We start from the raw sequence: 23,816 nt of genomic DNA on the forward strand, positions 1-23,816 counted from the left end.
CCAGTAAAATTAGTTGTGAAAGAATACAATACGGATTGTGAATTTTAAGGCCCCTTTTTGGTCAGAAAATACAATACTGGCAAATTCCTATGTTAACCTGCATAAACAGAGCAATACTTTAATCAACAGCAACATTTGAAGTGCTGTTTTCTTTTAAATTTGATTTAAAAATCATACATTCTGGTAAATATATTTATTTGTCAATACTATTTTAACACCTTTCAAAACCTCATTCCATGCAGATTCAGTGTGTAATAAACTATGTCTACCTAAATGGCGTTTTTTTTAACAATGAAAGATCTCCTTATACTGTTTTCTCCAAAGCTTTAATAACAATGTTTACAATTGTTACATTCAATTGCAGGAGTTGCAATTTTGCCTTTTCTTATTTACTGCATACATGTATGTATTTAGCAACAAAGGGGATTCAAGTACCATAATATATCATTTTGTTATCGTTTTCACAACAAGGAAGCTCTTTTCCCGCAATTTTTCAATTTATGGTATTCCAGGTTGTCCTTCCTGGTAAATCTTGAGGCGCACATATCACAGCTGTATGGTTTCTCGCCCGTGTGGGTTCGCATATGTCTCTGGAGGTGGGACGGAGATGGCTGAAGTTTATTACACACTTCACACACATAATATCGCTCTCCAACCTTCTCTGTGAGACTTTTCTTTGCATTGACTGGTTGATTTTGGGATAAATCTTCAGGTGAGCCTTCAAGCAACCAGTCTAATGATAGGAAATCTGCAAAATTAATGAAAGTTTGAGACAGTTGTATATATAACACCAAGAACAGATGCATAACAAAGGGAAGAAACACAAGTGTACCAAGTTCCTAGTGAACATTAATTTTGCAAATTGAAAGTATAACAAAAGAATCAAGACATGTTGGTTCTTTCGTTTTCGGATAAAGTATAGCAGCTTCTCACTTCACAAGCATTGGACATCAAAAACATACACATTTGAGTTATAGTGTGAGGATTTGTTTCATTGATGATAGACGACAATTCAGGATGACATGTCTCATTGTTGTAGATTTCTTAAAGGGACATGATCATGTTTTTGGACACAATTTTTTTTCACCATAATACATTGGAAATAACTAAAATTATGACTAATAAACTCTTTGATAGTGAAATTGCTGGAAAAAATACTACATGGTTGTAGTAAGCTGATAATTTAACCTTTACTATCCTTTACTATCACTATGCAAAATTTGTGACTTCAAAGACAATATTTGACCATTATCAACATAAGTAGAAGGGTTCCGGCTGTCAATATCTTAGATTTAACACGCCTAACGATTTGCCACACTTTATTTTGTCATAAAAAATTACATTTTACCAAACATGAGCAAGTCCCTTTAACTTAATGACGAAAGAAGGAAAACAAGGCTTAAGTTTACGAGGAGGCTAAATTATATTTATTCAAGATCTCACGCTTAAGCAACACAAAACGGAATAAATATTTTTTCTAAATGCCTACTTCTAAACAATATTATAAGACAGTACACTATAACATACAAGAACAATATCACATAAAAATGACTTTTTACATAAAACAACCACTTAACAGTAAAAAAAATATCATCACAATTTTATTTTTCTTAAGATTTTTTTTCAATTTAACAAACATTAACAACATTATGAAGAAAATTATGAAGAAAATGAAAAAAAAAAAATGAAAAAAAAAATGAAAAAAATGCATGACTTTTAAACAAGATTATAAAAAGAAATGTATGTAATATTGTGTATGTGTAAAAAATGTAAAATACACTACAACCTAAAGGTAACAATTTGTTTATGATAAATTTGACCATTGAATCATAATACTTAATGATTAGCAATATTCTGAACAACTTGGCTTTTAAATCAGCCAACATATCTGTAATTTGGTGTCATAATATATGCATACAGATTTTACCTTCCTCAATTAATAGCTGTATTAAAACAGTTCACCAAATCTTCATAACCAGTATAAAAGATTAAATAGATAAATACCTTTAATAATACAATGACCAGTTAAAGACAGGGGTTCTTACAAATGACAATTATCAATCTTGAAAAACAGCCAAGGATTTGGTCAGTATGAGGGAGTCATGCCCAAAGCAGCCTGAGGGTAAAGGGGCTGAGAACTGATCCCTATTAAAATCATTTCCAAGAGTCATTCATTTTAATTTCAGAGTACTTCCTACTGTTTCTGATACACATGTCCAAATAAAACAAATTTTACAAATGTAAAAAAGTCTGAAGTTAAAAGCTCTCCATCCTGTTTTTAAGATTAATTCTAGGAGATACTTCTGAAATTATGGAATTTACTTATTTATCAATGTGCCTTTAACATCTATTCATGCCTTAATATATACAAGGCATACACAAAAACTATGCACATTACATAACTAGACAAAGATGTATTGAATAAGGGTAAATTTCAGTGTGACCTTCCAGCTTGGGGTCCCTAGAAACCAATTTTACTATACATGTACATCATGTATGAGGACAAATATAATGGCGTACACTCAGTGATAGTTTAATTTGGATGTCCAAACGATCCAAATTAAATTCAAAGGGTCCTTTCATCAAACACAAAATCCCTTCTTAGTCCCGCAGATAATCCATGCAGCTTATCCACACACCAAAGTGGTCATATTTTAGATTATCCCTATTTTGCTTGTCAAAACAAAATTTTAAAAGAAATTATTTTTTGGCATTTGGTTCACAAAGCTTGGGTTGGTGTGTGAGCTCAATGTCATGTTTGTGTTAGATTAAATTATAATCAACCTTTGCCATCCCAGCTACATCAAACAAATTCTAGTTCAATCATTCAATTTTATAACCCTGGATACCATGACTGGGGTTTTAACATTTAATATAACCTTAAAGCACTGCAATTAACTCATGAAAGTCTCACGCATCTTCTTACACTTCTTAGTATTCTGATGAATTCTTATATAATCCTTTCGTGAACTTTTATAGCCACAAATTTCACACTCAAACGGCTTTTCTGGCGGCACCTCCCTCATCAGCTTCATACACTTAGAGGTATTGAGATAATGCCTCCGTAAGTGGTCTTTCCGTGAGCTACTATAGTCACAATACTCGCACTTGAACGGTTTCTCGCCTGTGTGTATTCTCATATGCCGAACAAGATGGGAGGGGGACTGCATCGGTTTGTCGCACAGCGTACACATCACATACAATCCTCCCAATTTCTCTTTCTTCGGGGAGCTAAGCACCAGACTTTCACTGGCCTGCTGCATCAAACTTTCTGCTAAGGGACCTGCAAAGAAAATTGTAGATATTTTTTTAATTTTTAAACAACAATAAGTTATCTAATAGAAAATACTACGCTAAATATTTGTGTTCAACCTGTCAGAGAGATAAAAGGGCTCAACCCTTTCCTTCAAAGAGAAGACTTTTTATTATATGATTTACAGTATCAGTGAAATATAAATGATATTTCACTGTAATCAAACCATAAAATAACATTATTATTTTTCACCGATTTAAAATTTTAGCCCCCTCACACAATCAAATCAAGTCAGCATGCATGGAATTTCAACGTCATTTCTGAAATGATGTTATGTTCGCATATAATTTGCGAGATTTTCTAAAAAAACACATAAATTTTATGCCATTGTATATCTCTTTTACACCTATAAGAAAAATAAAACTGGTTGGTGCCAGTGTAAGATTGGAATATATTCATCCCCCCCCCCCCCCCCCGGTGAACACCATAAGTAAATATTTTACCCGTAGCTACCCCATTCATAAAATACAGCTGTCTGTGCTCACTCTACAATATAAATTACAATTTTACACAGAAACAAACGATATCCTCAATTTACTTCTCTTTCCATAGCCTCATACCTTCGCCTTATAATCTATGGTTATAACAAGGGGATTTACAAGGTTGGGCTAGTTTCCACATCTCTACGAAGGAAAGGGTTTACACTAAAATACAAGCTGTGCTCAAATGTAGAAGAACCAATCATGAAAAATCAAATTCCTAGGAGAAAAAAATGATGAGGTCTTTTACAACAAATCATGACAATAATAATATTATAAGCAAAAAATGTGAAAATAAAAATCCAAGGAAAAAATATGATAGAGGTCTTTTGACAAAAATCTGTTTTGAATGTAAAATGTTTGTTAAGTAACAGATCTTCTTCCAATATTAAAGCTTATATATAAATGTCATGATAATTGAGAACAAGAGATGTTAGTGAAACATTTATGCCCCCTTGGGAGCCAAATTGTTAGTAGGATTTGGACACTTAAATAAAATATGGACAATCAGAAAACCTTTTTTCAGCTTACAGTCACACTGACCTTGACCTTTGACCCACTGACCTCAAAATCAATAGGGTTCATCTGCTGGTCATGACCAATAAGCCTACCTAGTATGAGGTCCCTGGGTCAAAGCGTTCTCAAGTTATTGATCGGAAACCGTTTTTCATGTTAAGGTCACACTGACCTTGACCTTTGACCCACTGACCTCAAAATCAATAGGGTTCATCTGCTGGTCATGACCAATACACCTACCAAGTATGAGGTTCCTGGGTCAAAGCGTTCTCAAGTTATTGATCGGAAACCGTTTTTCATGTAAAGGTCACACTGACCTTGACCTTTGACCCACTGACCTCAAAATCAATAGGGTTCATCTGCTGGTGATGACCAATACACATACCAAGTATGAGGTCCCTCGGTCAAAGCGTTCTCAAGTTATTGATCGGAAACCATTTGGTATTACGACCGACCGACAGACAGACAGACAGACCGACCGACATGTGCAAAACAATATACCCCACTTTTTTCAAAAGGGGGCATAAAAATTGATGTTTACACAAGCAAGACCTGATGTACATTCATTTATTAACCAAAACCAATACAATATATCACATCACATTTTTGCCAACGCCCATTAATAATTTCAAGATAATCATAAATTTGCACTTTATTAACATTTTATAAGTTTACAGCAATATATATGTATATATATATTTACAATTGGCCCAAAACTTTTCATAACAACAAAATTTAAACAGAAAAATGTTCATAAAAAAGTCTGACATCTTTGTCGCCGTTCTATACACCTTGCCGACGTAAAGTGAGAATTCAAGTGGTCTTTCCGAGAAAACCTTATGTCACAATATTCACACTTGAATGGCTTCTCCCCAGTATGAATCTTCATATGTCGTTTTAGATGATCTCTACTGGACTGAACACTTCCACAAATATTACACATCACTGGGGCCTTGACCTCGACCGTGCCGATGCCTGTGATACCCTGATATGGGATAAACATGTCACCAGATATCTCTGAAAGTAAAACAGAAAGTATGAATAATTATATGTTATATATTGTAAATAAAGCCCCCTTAGGGTAAAATTGCTGGATACCTCAGCCTCCCCGTAAAATAGGCTTATGTATGTGAAGTTAATATGTTTGTGTCTCAAGTCGTTTGGGCTCTTGTATTTTGCCCTAAACAGGGTTAATTTTAAACTTTTTGACTGGGCTCGTCCCTGTATTTTTCAATGTATTATTGTTTCAGGAAACCCGACCAACCATGTAAAAAAATATCATTTTCAATCCAAAAAGTTTTGCAGCCTATAAAGCCAATAACAATGTTACCTGACCTAAATTGAGAAGAATGAGTATAATTCAAATATACTTTTCGCCATGCAATTTTATTTGTTTTTTAATTTCTAGCTGACCGACCCATACTTTAGGCTGTGACCAGAAACAAACTTTATTTCTAAGCTTTATTCTCTCACAAATTTTGCCCACACATTATCAAATGCATCCATCTTTTATCACTTGATCTTGCATGCATAATTATTAACATGTTTCTAAAGTACATCCACATGTATACATAATTAATCACAGTTAATTAAACATGATCTGCTATCATACAAGGTTGTTTTGTATTTTTCCAAATATCAGATTGTATCTGAAATGTATATGGTAAAAATTAAGTAAAAGTGAAGTAAGCTAAGTCAGAGGTCAAAAAAGCAGCACATTGACCTAAGAAGCAGCAGAACAGCAATCATTAATAAATATAAAAAAAGATTGATCTATTAGAAGCAGCTGTTTTAAATAGCAAGTAAAAATTGTTAGCAAAACAATTACTTAAATTAGAAGCAACTGTATGCATTAGTATATATCCCTAAAGACAGACCTTAGAAGCAGCTGTAATCGTTAGTAAATAGTATCATTTATAAATTATAATGCATTTTATTCATATTTCGATCACTGATTTTAGTTTTTTGCCTTGTTAAAATGATTCAATAATTTTTATCTGAAATTGTTTGTCCAATAATACAAATTAGAAAATTAGATTTTTACAAGTATTGCCTCCACATAGATACAATAAAATTGGTTAATCTTTTTCTTTTTTTTCAACATAGATACATTTGGGCACATAGGCTAAAGTCATGAAAATTAGACTTGGATGTACAAGCTCTTCTTCTTACATAAGTGCTTGCCATCAAAATTTATCAAGAAGCTCTGCTACATGTATATAAAATCCATAACTTGAGCAAGCCCAGAAAACATTTTACCAGTGCAGGCTTACCGGCTTCTGCTAATTTCGACCACTGAGGCTATTCTTTTTTGAAACACCTTTTACTGTGAGAAGAAATATAGTCCTTTCTCGCACTTTTCAGACCACACCAATTACAAGTGTACGGTCGAGACCCTGTGTGGGTGAGAGCATGTCTCTCCACAGCATACTTGCTCATGAACTTCTTGCTGCAAAGATGATCTCCCAACAGAAAACAGCACATATAATACGCTGTAGCACCATTCTGTTCTAGAATAACATAGTTTTTCCCTTGCAAGTACACCACCTCAAAGTTTTTCATATCCAGCATAGGATTTTCGTCTGACCTCATCATTGGTTGGAGCTGATCATGTGTAACAAATGTCGGTCCTGCAGGCCCACTGCTGTCTGTATTTTGTATGTTGTTACCATGGTGACTGACATTGGTTATTCTGTCACATTTGGTTTCTACATGTAGATCAGACAATGGTTCCAGGGCTGTTGGGTTTGTATACTGGCTGGACATTACTAATACATCTAGGGGTACTGGCTTGGATTCTGCAAGTATTAGAATATATGAACTTTCTTTTGTCAAAATAAACATTTCTGCACATAATTGCAAGATTAGTCTTAAATGCTGCACAAAAAATATAACATAATAGACTAACTGTTAATGTCATCAAGCAGATTGCTTAGAACTTTGTTAAAGATAAGAAGGTTGTTAACAACATAGTTGTTAACTTTCAAATGGGTGTTGCTCTGAAAGTTTCACAGATAAAATAAAGATCTGCATTATTCCTAACACGTTTTTATAGAACTGCCTCAGCTGTACTTGTTATATTATAATATTTCAACACATAATTATAAATTGTTCACTTTTTAAAGTTAACAACGATGCCGTTAATCACGTTGTTAACTTTTAAGTTCTAGACCTACAAAATTAATATAATCATATGCAGATATATGTACACCCTTGTTTTTGAACTTCTCTAAGTAGTGAGTATGATTTGTCAATTTTATGTAACAGTTTATTGACATGATATTACAGTAATATTTGGTCTACTTAAGGTCATCCAACTTTCTTAGAGTACTACCTCATTGGCCGACAAATTGTTAAGCAAAATCTGACGCCGAGACTGTGTATCGGAAGAGTGGCAGTAGGAGCACATTTAAACACCCACGAAAGTCGAAATTCTTAATGAATTGAGTCTAGTACTTGATGATTGCTTTTCTGCAATTTCATTAGCTGAAAATGTGGGTTGTATGCCAAAGAAAATTTGCATCTGATTGTAATCAAGGTAAAAACAACAACCAGTAATAACAAACACATAGTTCATGATTGTGTATTTTCTAACAAAATGGTCAAATAAGGTGAATATGCATCCCGTAACAAAACAGCAACCAGTACAAAACAGTAACAAAACAGAAACCAAGTTTACATAAAATAAAACAAAAGCTGTATTACGAAATTATCATAACAGGTGAACAAGGTATTGGGGCACAATCAGAGAATTCTCAAAACCCCTCAAAAAATGTTTTCACACTAGCCAATTATATCTATCAAGCAAATTCTTACTATTTCCTTTGCAAATGTCCTGAGAAAAACACAATACCAGTACTAGCAGTTACATATTCATTTGAAAGGTTCCAATCATAAATTCTAGATTAATCCTGAACTTCATCATCCCTGTTTCCACTCAAGACTTTCTTATAGTCAAGAATAGTATGGTACACTTTGAAACACTGCGGATGGCACAAGGCCGCCTTACAATCAGGACACCAGAACGCTGTCTGGCGCCTCTTGAAACCCTTCCTGTTCATTAGCTTTTCATTACACGCAACACAGTCTCTAAGGGGCCTGGCCCTCTTTGCTCCAGCTTTGGCAGGGATAAAGGTGGAAAAATGCTTGCCCGTAAGTCTGGCAGGCTTCTCATCAGGAACAGGATGATCGTTTCCCCCTGTTTCCTCAATTGACAACTCTAGATCTGACCTCTTGAAACCTGTAACCGAGCGTCGGAATTATTCAATAACTATAAAACTTATAATTCACAGTTAACAGTAATCTAATCTTTCATAGTAATTTTCATCACAAAAAGCAAACTTTCTGATTAATTCCAACCGATACGTCAAATATCTTGTACGGGTACAAAATTATAAAAGATTGAAATATTTTGATTCAACCTGACAAAAAAATCCCAGCTCTGGCAACTGTACTTAAACATTACAGTACTTTTTTCCAACTTTTTAAATGGACCTTTCACTGTTCATCTTGGGCTATGTTCAAAAACCCTACTTAGATTTCACTTAATTTAAGATAAGAATTCCAAGTGTTTTGATTGGACTGTAAAGATAACTGGCCAATGGACTGAATGGAATCACTGAGGTATATCTAAAGAACAATGTAAAGATCAATATTGAATATGTCCCTGAACAAATAATGCATGGTGACTATGTAGAATGTCAGGCATTGATAATAGTTGCTATAGGCACAAGATTGATTTCGGAAAACGACATTATTATGCAGTGAAGAGCAGATTAAGACAAAGTGTAAGAAAGAATAGACAACCAGTTTTTATTGTTGCAATATGAACAGAGAAACATTATACCAGACACGACTAGACATTGTAAACACACACTCTGAAATCATACATGTATGCACACATTGACAAACAGACACATATATCCTTTTTAGTTCACAGCAGCTGCTGTAACTTTACAAAACAAGAATTCTGCCGGACGAACACCATCACTTGTCTTTTTCTGTTGTTTTTCAGTCATAAAAGGGGGCATACCTCAACAATTAAGAAAGCTAGAGTTATGAACCTTGCTGTACATGTGTGTATCGTTTTTAGCAGCATGTGTACCAAGTTTCAATTGATTTTGATGAATGCTTATTTAGTTTTGGCAGAAGTACATGTAAAGGTTTGGAACCAAGTCTATGTCAATACTTCCCATTTTATTCCTTGATCAAAAGACAAGCTAAAAAAAATTGCGCACAACACTTGTGTATTAAAGCTGCACTCTCACAGATTGAAAGTTTTGAAAACTTTGAAATTTTTGCGAGAATCCATGGAAACCAGTTATATAAGACTGCTGACAAAAAATTAGATTGCAGATGTTTATGTTTAAGTTAAAAAATTGATGTTTTATGCATTTTTCTTAAACCGTTAGTAATGGTTAGGCATAAAACATTAGTTTTCGAACAGAAATATAAAAATCTGCGATCTGATCTTTTGTCAGCAGTCTTATATCAGTGGTTTGCAGATATTAACGCAAAAATTTGCTCATTCCAAGACAAAAAATTAAAAAGTTGTCAAAACGGTAAATCTGTGAGAGTGCAGCTTTAATTCACTTCTCCAACAAAACTGAGTGTCTAATCATATGTGTTTTAAGGTTGTCCCGTCTGTTACACGCATAATTACACATTGTACATCTAAAAGCTTTCTCCCCAGTATGAACAGTCATGTGCCTATCAAAGCTGAATTTCCGTGAATATTTCTTCCCACAGCCGGGTATGGTGCAGATATATATTGGGACTGTCATGTCACCAATATCGACTAGTTCTTGTCCCATGTAAGATGTTGCTAGTTCCTCCAATTGGAAGGAGCCATCCCCTGTAAGGAAAATAATACAGGTAACATTTAGTCTGGCTTCAAAAACCTTTGATTTTAGGACAAGCAGGCTGATGTGTTAAGTTCACCTCCCTTCAAAAAGCATGCTTTCACCTTACAGAATAAAATCATTTTGTTACAACACTTAGGCCAATATAAATTAATTGCTAGATTTTCATCCAATTGCTTTTTAATGGGGCTGTCTTTATATTTGTTTCTTTTCTCAGATCTATGAGTGTTTCACCGTTGAATATGTGGTTATCCTCTTTCTTATTGCAGGACCATATACATGACTAATGTGTTTCTAGACGAACTACAAACATCATCATAACAGTTCTCCTATTTAATTTTACATATGAAAGTTATGCATCGACACCGTAGGTATGAATTAACCCTTAAGCTGCTGATGGCGATTTTAAAGGCTTTGCAAACAGCTTGAAACCAGACCAGACGCCGAGTAACTCGGCGCCTGGTCAGGTTCCAAGCTGTTTGCCACTCAGTCAATATATCCCCAAAGTTTTAAGTAAATTGAAAGAAATTTAGAATAAAACAGACGACATTTTTTAGCAGACGACAATTTACCCAGCATGCAAAGGGTTAAGGCAGTTCCATGATCAATACAATATGCAGACCCTAGTTCAACATTATTTAAGACAATTAAATTTATGGGGCGGCAGAAAAAGAGAGGCAGGTGGGGATAGAAATCTAGCAATTAATTTATAGTCACCTAATTATCATTTCAGTCATTTTAATCAACATGTAAGGCCATTCCTTACCCCTGAAAGTACAGGGACAGACTTAGCGGCCAAATATTTAAAGTCTATGAGCTTGTTCCAAGGCAAAATGTTCAAGGTCAAACACACACTAAATGAGACGCACAATGACCCTCAATAGTTAATGCAATCTTAACCCCAAACTTGTACAATCATTTATCAAAATCGTTCCTTAAGCTTGAATAAGGCATTGATCAGTTTATTCCAAATGTTTCTTCCTCATAAAAGAAAAACTTGTTCCTCAACAATGCTTTGATGTTCTTTAAAATGCGACCATATCATGTGCTTCTTCGCAAATCTTCCAGATTTTGCATTAATTCTGCAGAAAATCTGAAATATTAATTTCAACTGCTTGTTTTATTAGTCAAATTCAAATATTTGGTGGTCATAGATTTCTTTGATTAGTTTCAAACTAATGTAGATACCGACATACTTTGAAACTTTATTATATTACGGTTAACAATTCATCATTATATAAAATATGTACAAAAGCATAGAAAACAGCAAAATGATTTACAGAAATGTCATCTAATTTGTATACTGTACAATAATTCCATAAAACACAGAACAAGCATTATATACAATATCTTCCTTTTATAAAAATATATCTTTTATATAAGTCTGCCAAACATGTTTGATTTTTTAAAGTGGAAATATGATTTTTATAATGGTAAATAAATATATTACAACAAAAGGTCTATGGTCATCAACTACAGAAATATATGATAACTGATAAACTTCATTCAGGAATAATCCTTGTCTATCACACATCAAGGCCCCTCCATTGGTTCCGTTTTGACAACGATCTTTGCCTCTTCAGAGTCAAACACATCTGAATTAAACTCTATCTCATAACTGCCATCATCTTGTCCGAACGCATTTCTTTCTACTGCAGTTTCACAACCAGTACTTATTTTTACACTACAAGTTTCATGTGTTGATAAAGAACTCTGAATGTTTTTAGGAGTGCTCAGATTGTTGATATATACATTCCTCACAGGCTGTTTATTGTCTTTCGATCCATTTGATGGACTCTGATCATGTCCAAATCGTCTCTGATGCCTTTTAAGAGCACTCATATCAGTAAAATCCTTTCCACAACGGCAGGCGAATGGCCTAGCTTTGGTATGTACAACCAGATGTCGGACGAGTTTTGTCTTACTTGGGAAAGCTTTGTCGCAAAAGCTGCACCAGCTAAGTTTCAATTTCATTCTTGTGTCATTGCACATCTTGAGAAATTCCTCAGACCTTTTCTTGCCCCTTGGTTCTGAAAATACATGACTACATGTAGAAATTACTTTTTTTTCAATGCTAAGTAGTAAATACAGTCGAACCGTGTTGCCTCGATCACCCAGGGATCAGCGGAAATACATCAGGCCTTCTAGCCAAGCGGAAATGCTTCGCTTTAGTGTAAAGAAATTGGTCCTATACATTCAGTTTGACCCAACAAGGAAGTCAAGCCAAGCAAGTTCAAGCAAAAAGGGTTCGACTGTAATACGATAATATAAAATTGCCAACTAACGGAAACTAACTCACTTGGCCTGATTGGTTCTGAAAATTCATGGCTATACTTAGAACTTGCCAAGTTACCTTTTTTCAATCATATTTAAGAAATATCATGAAACTTATCCATTCCTGAATAGGTGTATAAAATTGACAAACAACCTTGGGCGGGGTCGACACTTGAACTGTACGTAATTTTCCTAGGAATCTTGAAGGGACACCAACAGGTGAAATCAAGTGTCCTTTCCTGATTTCAGGGGTCGGGAGCTGCAGGAAATTTGTCATTTTAGCCCTGTTTTTTCTTTTAGGTCTAATAAATTACTGAGTTTAAGTAACATCCTGATTTACCACAAATTTGACATAAAATAGTACAGTGTACAAGAGCTCTTAAACTTTTTAGGTCTCTTCTTTTAGTGTCTTAAAATTATATGGTTTTCAATTAAATGTCTACTGTATCAAATATTTCAAACCAAAAGTTGACTGGCAAAACCTACAGGGTGCACTTAAATTTTCTGCTACATTAAACACTAATAAAAACATTTGTTTTCCACTGTCTGCCTGAAATCAATTTCTGCCTCGAAATTCAGATGTCCCACTGAAATATCCGACTTTGGACACCATTATATAAGTGTATATAATAATATTGTTAACATCATTGCCAGAAATGGAGTATGTATGCAGACAAATACAGGAACAAAACATTTATAAACAAAGCAGTAAATGGTCAAAATGTAAAGCTTGGCATCAACTTTGTAAAAGTATTATAAAGTAATAAAAGGTTTACGACCCGATTCAAGCATACAGATTTACACATTCATGAATAATTTCACACATAAATAAATAAAACACAAACAGTGCAAAAAGAAAAACATTGGTATTTTTTGTTCCAATATATATATATAAGAAATATTGAATACACGAAAACAAGTCAACTTATCACATCTGTTTGCCATTCTTTTATTTGTGTGAATGGTAAAACACTTTGCACGATGACCGTTGAATTTTCATCTTCAACCTTCTTTGTGGATTCTTTCACTGCTGTCTCTGAAGGTCTCAAGTTCATCTGTGAGCTGGATTCTTCTGCTAAACAGACAAATTCCTCAATTCTGAAAGTTCTTACGGTAATACCAGTGTGGTAAAATGTTTCCATAGTAGTTAAAGCGAGAATTATGTCATAGCATGAAAGCGTTGGGTGAGGGAAAGACGTGTAAAATAGTTATGTCAAAGGGAATATATAAGCTTATAACTATCAAGCATTGAGTTCAATAATACATGGACTAGAATTTTGTAAATTGAAAGTGTAGCCTGTTGGGAGTGCCGATCATTTTTCTAGAAAAGGTCACCATGACCTTAACCTTTGACCTACAGACCCCATAATAAAATGGTCCATCTATTGACCATGACCAATGTGCATACAATGTTTGAAGACTCTACAACAAGTCAATCAATAGTCATTGCTCTGAAATGAAAGTGTGACACCTGACAACGTCAAGACAAGGTAAACCCAATATGTGTCTGCCTTGCTTCGCCGATGACACAAAAATGAAACTAAAGCTAATTTATACCCACTTATAGGTGGAGCATGTTTTCTATTCAGAAACTTAACATCCAGAATGGGAGCAATGGTGACCTCAAACTGATATTTGAAGTTGATAACATTTTTATCACTGATACCCTATTAAACATTTTACGAAAGCTCACATATATATATTTCATCAGGTAACATTTTAAGGCATTATAAACTATCAATATACGTGACTCTGTTCATCTCCCACGTTTTGGGATGATCTTTTTTTTATCTAGGCATAACATTTGGGCAAGTTTCTTATACCTGATGATTCAAATACATGTAACTATGTACCCTTTCTACCCATCAAATTGGGCATTAACCAATCAATCTCTTTTGGAGAATAATGAATTAACAGGTTACCACAGAAGCTTACCTATCAGAGAGTTAATACATAAACAGTAGATCAGAAACAGAAGAGAGAGTGGTAAATTGAAGGCAAAGGAATTACATGATGAGTATGTATAGTTAACCTCATGCATGCATACTTATTCAACTTAACATCTTTTTAACATAAGTGAAAGGAAAAAAATGGTGGGGCTTTCATTGTACGATGGTTAACACATCTATGTATGCAAACGCATCTATGTTGCGCTCACATTTCAGAGGTTGAAGGTTTATATATTCATATAAATATGCTTATAATTAGCAACACAAAGTTCTATATATATATATAAAGCTAGTGAAATTTAAATGAATTCAGTAATATATCATTGGCTTCTATATTTCAAAAGATGAAAATGCTGGAATATCACCTTAGTACATTTACCTGTTGTTATTTACTATATATAAACTTGCATTCAATTACAAGTTTACACCCTTCAGATATTAACAGCATGAAACTAATTGTTGAATGTATCAAAACCTTAGTACAATGTACAAGATGTACATAAATAACATACATGTACAATTGATCAATAATATCTTTATAAATAAATATATTATATGGACAATTTAACTATATACATCTATATACGTTTATAGTATATGGCTAATGGAACAGCCTTGCTTAGGAACTTGAAACAATAGAACAAATAAAAGCAGTGAACAATAATTAAATTCAGCGTCTTGTCGAAACTTTGCTAAAAAATAAAAATTGTCTTTATACAGATTAATTGAACAATCAATGCCAAATTTCTCATATCGAACTTGAAATCAGTGGGCAATAAGGTCATCCCGCAGTATAATATGTGCATGGCGGCCACCTTATCAATGAGAACAAAAAATTGTGAAATTATTATAAACAGTCAGTATTTATTAAGTATCACAAATGAAATTGAATTTTAATAATTCAAGTATTTATACAAACTTTGACTAAAATGACAAACTAAGCTTTTATTTGCTACAATACAAAGATGAAATAACTAGATTGAAAAAGCAAATGTATGACAAGCACAAATGAGCACTTTTTCTAAATTCTTTTTAAAAATTTACGGATATTTTCATTTCAACACCATAAAAATAAATTCATACTGTAATATTCTCTTCAACAAAACGCTTCCTTTAGCCACATACAAATATCATAACCAAGATTCCAGGAAGGATAGTTTAATCCATTTTTGTTCTAATGTTTGTCGCAAACCATTACAATGTTAAAGCAGCATTTTCCTAATGGAATATATGTACATGTATACAAAATATTCAGATTTCTAATTGTTTAATATAATCATCAAAATATATCATATAACCTTCGTTAAAACTAGCCAAAATCTGCAAACCCTGCACTGGTCAAAATGCTTTAAAATGCTTTCCCAGCTTGCTCAAATTCAGTATTTTACATTCCTGGAATGTGACGTTTCCTTCCTGCAGCCTTGTCAACCAGAATGAAGCTTGTAGAAGTAGTGAAAATAGGGGAAGCATCATCTAACATTATCAGAAAACATTTATGTGGTAAACTAACTCGTTAGAAGAAAAAGAAGTTGGGAGTCATTTTCATATATATAAATGTAGGTGAAAAGTCAACAGTTAACTAAGAATTTTAATACATTTACCAGTACCAGTACTTAGACAATTGTTGAAAAGCTGCCTATACACAGTTATAAAAATTGTTTTCAGTAATCAGTTTTCTGGCTTCCATTTGAGATTTATGAATTACATAGATATCCCTTTGAACTTTTTTAACTGATTGCGTTCAAATTATTAAATAGCCTTTGTTGCATGATCAATCAATATAAAACTTACTTTAAATACTTGATCAGTCTTTAAATACACTTAATTTTGATCTCAATAAATTTTTCCAGATAATTAAATCTGTCAACAAACTCAGATCATATACCCTGTATTATCACCATTCCACAAGCCTCCTTTCTGGTTTAATCAAATAATTATCAATAATCCACTTACTGTATCCCTGCTGTGCAGCCAAGTCCGCCTGGGAACCGGTCGCGCCTGAGGGGTCAAAGTTCATTCCCATTGCTGCATTTGGGTCCCACGCTTGACTAGTGGGAATGGGCATCCCGGGTTCGACACCCGTGATTTCTAGATCTTCCTCTCCTTGCAATATTTCCTGTTTGATTGTCACATTATCAGTATCATTGTCATCATCTGCACTACCTGCTACAACAAGACCCGAGACATCCCCAGATCCCTGTCCCATTCCCTCTTGCCCTTGTTCAGTTGGAATCGTTGAAGAAGAGGATTTAGAATTGTCATCGTCATTGTCAAGCAAACTTACACCACTTGTATTCATGTTTGGGTCATATGGTTCGGTTTTAACATTTGTTTTAGGTTCTGTTGCCATTGGTGAAACTCCTGGTCTTACCGAGGGTGTTCGAGGTACACTGTAAGGTTCATGCCGGACGCCCGGGAATCTCGGCGAAGTGAACCTGGGTGCCCGGGCTCTGTAACCACCCCTAAGAGAGCCCCTTGGGGATGGGTAAAGAGGGGGTAAGGCCTGCTGTATTTTGGCAACCTCTGCCTCCAGATCCTTTCGCTCCTTCTCCTCTTGCTTGCGTTGGTGGTGCGCTGACGGAGAGGGAAAGAACGTGTTTTGATTCATATAACACATTTATATTAGATCTGTATACAAATAGGATCTTAAAAGTTGCCATAATTATTGTATAAAATAACGACGACTCATTTCTTGGGCCAAAAAAAATGGTTTGGTTAGGGTAACATTCTTTTCAAAAATAGGTAGAATAGGTAGGTTTTTATTTAAGGCCTCACCAAAAGTAAAGATTTAATTCATTTTTTCTTAAAAAGTTTGACAATAAAATAGTATATCAAAATGACAACAGACATCATTTCAAACTAGAACGTTAAGCCAAAGGCTAATGAATACCCCCCAACCCTTCCCTGTCTAGGTTGTTTGCCCTGGCCTTAGTTATGGTCATGGATAGCTGAAAGTTTGAGAAAAATATATTGAAAAATGACAAAGGAGTAGGCCACCAAAGCGAATATTGTAACAAATTTAAGGCCTGTATGCACCTAACTTCAGGACTTTTGATGGTCTTTTTAAGGACAAAATCAATTAAAGGTCTTTTTAAGGCCATGCAAACATTCTGATTAATACAGGTGCACCAAATCATATATTCAACAGTTCATATCATGGTCATTGACATCTGAAAGTTTGAAAAAGATTTATAGAAAAAATGACCAAGGATTAGGCTAGACAAAGCTGTATAATTTTTGCCTATTTTAACTTATTCAGGGGCCATAATTGGAGACATGATCATGTGATTCCAACCACAATCACAGGGGCAAATGTTCTCACCATGGCTAAAAGTTTGAAAAAGATTCATTCAAAAATGACGAAGGAGTAGGACGAACAAAACTAATTTTACCCAATTTAACTCATTAAGGGGCCACAACTCCACTCAGGATCATGTGACTCCCACCAAATTCATGGAGGCAAAGGTTTACATCATGGCCATTAATATTTGAAAGTTTGAAAAAGATTTGCTCAATAGCTTCAAAGAAGAATCCTGGACAAAGCTAATTTTGCCCAATTTAACTCATTAACCCTTTACTTCATGTAAACCTAAGCCATTTCAGGCTGCCAGTTCATGGCTTATCAGTTCATATCAGTACCCCTACTTCATAGGAGATTATTGATATCATTGGAATTTTAACCCTAATGTATTACAAACCTATTTTCTTAGTATTTCTTTTGGTTTAATCAATAAGTCATCAATGTAAAGTTTATAGAGAATTAAATTTCCAATCCAGTCATATAAATTTTATTTTGTTATCTAAATTATTTCCGCATGATATTCATAAACAAACAGAAAAATATGTCAAATTTGATGAAAATTAATTTTTATTACACTTTTATTTATCAAACATAACACGAAATATTATATAAACAACATATCTTTATAATTCATTTAATGCAACCTGAATTGAAACAAAGATGGACAGAATTAAAAAATAGTTCACAACAAAGAAGCACGGTATATTTATATATATGATACAGAAGAAAAAAAAAGTTGATCAACAGTCACAGTACGTATAACTTTCGGTTATTTAACACTACAATGAACAAATAAAGTTATTATTCAACTACTAAATGAGGCCTGCATGCTATTGTTTACTAAATTTATATCGTTTATTGCATGTCCATGTATTGTCATTTGGGTTTGATTTTAAAAATCCTCATTGCTCGTATCCTTGTGTGCGTGACGCCGAGGTCTGAATTCTCGACGTCGTACTCAATGTCTCAAACTCATTTTAATTGAAGCCAGAATGTTCCGATTCGTCAGACAAACACTGAAATATAAATGACATTATTCAGGAATGTTGTTTTAAACTGAAGTTAACAAGAGCAGAAATTAGCTCTACATTGCATTCTTGTGTATTCGAAAACACGTGTTTCAACAGCTGATCGATGTTAAATTGGGTCATGTCAAAGTTTAACAATAGGGATAGTCATTATTTTATAACACATTTGTACTTACTTTCAATTTGTAGAAGCAGATGCGCATTTTTATGACCGGATTAGCGAAACAGAAGTGACACATATGTCCCATATAATGATTTATGGCCTTTGTTTATACAAGCCAGATGATTTTTTGTTTATCCAACATGGCCGACATTTTGACACGTTTTCGAACCATGACCTGTGACGTCAGGCGCGTGATCAATAAAATATAGTTGTATTATTGGTAGTTAATTATAACTTGCAGTATTGTGTAAATTTCCACGAGGAAAACGAGACAGGAATGCCCACAAACCTGCGCAGTCAACGTTTTACGCATCTTTGATACCAGTGACCTTATTTTGCGATTTTCCGAAATTCTTTAAATAGTAACATAGTGTTTTTTTTAGTGCATTGTATTTATCGATGTTTATACTTCATGAATATGAATTTATAGCGCATAAACAAGCATCAGGTATGAAAATAAATGCCCCTACATTACGAATACGTAGGATTACGTATCTATGAAGCTATGGATAAAACGTTAAGATCCGTATCTATGAAGCTATGGATAGATAAGTAAAATTGCGTATCTATGAAGTAAAGGGTTAAGGGGCCACAACTCCACTCAGGATCATGCGACTCTGACCAAATCCACGGAGGCACAGGTTTACATCATGGTCATTAATATTTGAAAGTTTGAAAAAGATTTGTTCAATAACGACAAAGATGAATCCCGGACAAAAAAAAACGGACGGACAGACAGACGGACAACCCGATTCCAGTATACCCCCCCAAAACAAATACCCCCCCCCCAACTTTGTTTTGGGGGGTATAATGACATTACATTATGATTATACAAAACAAGAAATAACCTTATGGTCGTATTACACATGAAACATAAGAGAATCATGCAATAAAAAAGGTTCAGTAGAAATTACATGCCATCAGCGTATACTTTGGCTGACAAGCAGGCTAAGATTACACTTACAAATTTTGCAGATGCACAAAGTTGAAAATGAAACCAAGGCGTTGACTTTTTTCTTAACATAATACTTGAATTTATAACCAATATAACAAACATAATTTTTGAGTGATAAACCTTCAACTACTTACTAAATAATGCATTTATGGAAAATATCAATTACTGATTATAACAAGATTGTAACCATGTATTTAATAGCTTGAAACGCACAAATATCAAATGACTTGTGTGTCCGAAAAAATTACGGAGAGTCTCATTAGGTAGAAATTCTGTGTTTCCTGCACCTTTCTTTCAATTCAAACACGGTATCCTTCATAAGAAGTTGAAACATTGTTTTCGATATTTATTCATCCTTTCGGTAAATTAAAACAATTGTATTGTCTTGTACTGCTTATTTGGGAGTAAGCGTGCATCTTTAAAAATTATAGGAGACACAGATGTAGATACCCTTCAAATGTTGACTATTAATGTGTAATATCAATATATAGTTAAGGAACATAACATACTTTTGAGGCAGTATCCCAGGAACTGTGACTTGACATCCTCGTGGTCCTCGAGGAAGCCTTTAGCAGAGTCAGAGCCCAGGTGACTTAGGGTACCGTCAGCCACACTCGCTGTAATAATGATGGACTCTTCCTCTGTTGTGGTCGCTAGCTGTTCAATCTGAAAGTCAACATTCTTATGATGAATTTACTGAACTAAAGATATAGTATTCTAGAAAATATCCTGGGCCCAAAAGGTGCCCATTGCGAGAATTAATATCAAAAAGTGTAAATATCAAAGTGTACGTCCATCCTTCTATTATATAAAGGTCCGAAATAAAAAAATGTGAGTACACAAAAATATGAGTACACAAAAATGTGAGTACACCAGGGTTCGAATTTAACTTTGAGAAGCACTCGCATAATTTTGCGAATGCTTTTTGAGGCAACTCGCAAAATGAAAAATCAACTTGCAATTTTATTATTTGCTTTATTCCCTTATGATATTGTCTAATTTAATGAACAATTTACACCTAAGACATATTATGAATATTAAAACGTATAAATCTTGAGTCACTCAACTGCTGGAACTTGTTGATGGCATATTCATTTTGGGGGGTTCGGAAAGATTCATCAGATGCTGGCTGCTTTTTGATAACAAAGCTGTCCAATAATTTGACATTGTTCACTTTGTATATTTACCCTCGCCATCGGGTAATATCCATTTGGCAAGCAAGCTACAGATTTCATTAAGTCTTATTTAAGTATTAAAACAATAACATTATAAATTCAAAATAAATAAAAGCAACAGTAAATGTAGCAAGGATGCTTTAGACCATGAAATATATCGATCGATGAAGTCTATTCGTTTTGACAGTTGGGCGGAAATATATTCAAAGGTTGATGGGGTTTACATATACTGTGAAATCATTAATGTTCGTGGGCATGAAATTTCGTGGTTTGCGGAAAAAAAACAATTTCGTGGGTACTTAAATTCGTGGATTTTCATTTTTGAAAAAAAAATCGAAGATGCGATCGTCCTAGATCGTCTGCATAATATCCACGCGCTGGCCCGTGATTTCTGTCTTCTATGTCACTCGGTTTATGACACTCGCTAATGTGGTACGACATGCCAATTAGTGCATATACCCATGTCACTTATCGATTTAATTGGGAATAAAGGTAATAAAAGAAGATGTACCCTGATCATAAATACAGATAGGGGAAGCCATTTAATGCTAATTAAGAATTTTGCAAACTGTGAAAACACCGAAAAGGTGCGTATATTGTCACGTTCGGTGCTTAGTAACCTTCAATGTACTAGTAATCGATTAATTATTTCATTAAATAAAAAAATCGAGTACAGACACTCATCACGCACATCTTGTAAACTTGGAGATTTTCATTAACAGCACACGTGCTTATAACTGTCACTTGTTGCATAAAACACATTTAATTGATTTGGTTCATTATTTGTTAAAGGCAGTTATAATATATTAACAGAATAATGATCGTAAGTTATACAGTGAGACAGGTTTTAACACACTATACTGCGACCTCTGTAAATAATATACTAGAGTATGTACGTAACAAGGCAATTGAAAAAGTGAATAAAGGGTTTATATTTCGTGGGATCTTGAATTCGTGGATCACCTAACCCACGAAAACCACGAACATTAATGCCCCACGAACATTAATGATTTCACAGTAGTGCGCGAAAGCGCCAAATTCAGCCAATGATTGAGCTAGATGAATACGTCATTTGTATTCGCTTTGAAATATGCATGCCTCTGATCATCCCGGAAAGATTCGAGATAAAACTCGGCCTTTTCCGTATTTGTTTTATTTTTGAAAACTTACTAGAGCATGACTCTGTACTGTCTTCTACTGGTAGTGTTAACATGCCACTTAAAGGCTGTTTACACTCGACTACGTTGCGGAGATAAGTTCATGTTTATTCTACTTTCCTTTAAACATTTTGTGGTCTAGAAAAAGCCACTCGCAGAATTTTGCGAGCTTGAATAAAAGTCACTCGCAATTTGCAAATGTCGCTCGCATTTTGCGAGTATGCGAGTCTAAATTCGAACTCGGTACACAAATGTACATATATATGTGAAAGCTAAATGTGAGTAAGCGAAAAACTCTGATTAATAACATCAACATTCTTGCAGAGTGCAACAAGAAAGAATATTCTCTGTTATTTACCTAGTGGAAGATCAGCAAAGACTTACCAGCTGCTGTATCTGAGCTTTGAGAACAGCTTTCAAAATGACTTTGTATCCTGGCACCTCCTTGATTACATCCATGTCAGGTGGCGCCATTGTGGTGGGGATCAGCTCTTCTTCGGCAAATCAAATGGAATGTTTTATTGGTTTACACATCCACCTGAAAAGTTGAAGAGGACTTATAATGTAATCATATATTTATAATCTTTAAGAATAGCTAAGAAAATTGAATTCAAAAGGGCTTTTGACTAGCTAAATCTAATCTCCAGTCTCAGATTAACTCTTGGGTCCAAATTTTCAAGTGTCCAAACCATCATGCAAATATATATATACCAATTACATGCGGTAAAATCAGGAAACAGGAATCAACAGGTAGCATAACTCATGACCTTATCAATTCAGTGGGAAATTTTAATCCTTTAGTTTCCCAGGCCAAGACTCCGAAGAGTTTTCTAGGAGTGGAAAGTAATGTTACGGTTAGCAGTAGGCGGCAGATGTGCATTCATAGTATAACATTCTGTTATAGACTGAAGTATGCTATGGTTGGCTATATGCTAGTCCATATGAACAGCCACTTCAGAGTCTTTGACGATTATTTATTTGGTGACTATGTGTCCATATCCCACTTGTCGTTTTCCTAGCCAAAAATGACAGATCCCAGCGCTAAGTATATTGAGCAGAAAGATAACGGGCACATGCTAGATGGTTCCAAAATGGTGATGCTTTATTGACAGAAGTCGATCTCAACTAACTGATTATTTGTGTTTCATTTAATACTTCAGCAGTCATCGAAATTTGGATGAACAAGCCCGAATTATTATACTATTGCTTGTGTCACGGTACCGATACCTCCACATGTGGTGAGGAGGTGTGTAAGCGGTCCGGTAGCTCATTCGGTAGAGCACTCGCCCTGATAGCGAGGGGTCCCGGGTTCGAGCCCCGGTCTGGCTGCACACTTTTCTCACCCTGTGACATTTGGCGCCCAACGTGGGGCCGTGGCAGCACTGTTTGGCAGCATAATGGGCTCTCAGTGTTAATTATGTGCATTCCTTAGCACTGGTGTTCCTCAAATTCGAGGACGACTTTCCAGTTTGCGGGGAAGTATGTCACGGTACCGATACCTCCACATGTGGTGAGGAGGTGTGTAAGCGGTCCGGTAGCTCATTCGGTAGAGCACTCGCCCTGATAGCGAGGGGTCCCGGGTTCGAGCCCCGGTCTGGCTGCACACTTTTCTCACCCTGTGACACTTGGCATCAAATTTTTTAAC

General features: G+C 34.8%; 1 protein-coding gene across 24 annotated transcripts in view; it reads right to left on the minus strand.

Moving 5' to 3' along the window:
* The window catches only part of LOC128205483 (zinc finger protein 768-like), a 58,947-nt gene that overhangs the window by 34,325 nt on the left and 806 nt on the right, over positions 1-23,816 (minus strand). For 15 of the 24 annotated variants that reach the window (XM_052907174.1, XM_052907172.1, XM_052907171.1 and 12 more), the window contains exons 2-4: positions 22,556-22,709; positions 20,349-20,505; positions 16,346-16,966 (exon numbers count right to left, since the gene is read on the minus strand). In XM_052907174.1, coding sequence (XP_052763134.1) covers positions 16,346-16,966; positions 20,349-20,505; positions 22,556-22,645 — 868 coding nt within the window. In that variant the 5' untranslated portion in view covers positions 22,646-22,709. Of the gene's footprint in view, positions 1-180; positions 749-1,728; positions 3,284-4,955; positions 5,326-5,648; positions 7,107-7,875; positions 8,549-9,779; positions 10,163-11,387; positions 12,200-16,345; positions 16,967-20,348; positions 20,506-22,555; positions 22,710-23,816 lie in introns of those variants that run through there. The other 9 variants (XM_052907152.1, XM_052907157.1, XM_052907155.1 and 6 more) reach the window with 9 other exon arrangements.

Source organism: Mya arenaria, chromosome 10 (assembly GCF_026914265.1).
Source record: "Mya arenaria isolate MELC-2E11 chromosome 10, ASM2691426v1".
NCBI lineage: Eukaryota > Metazoa > Mollusca > Bivalvia > Myida > Myidae > Mya > Mya arenaria.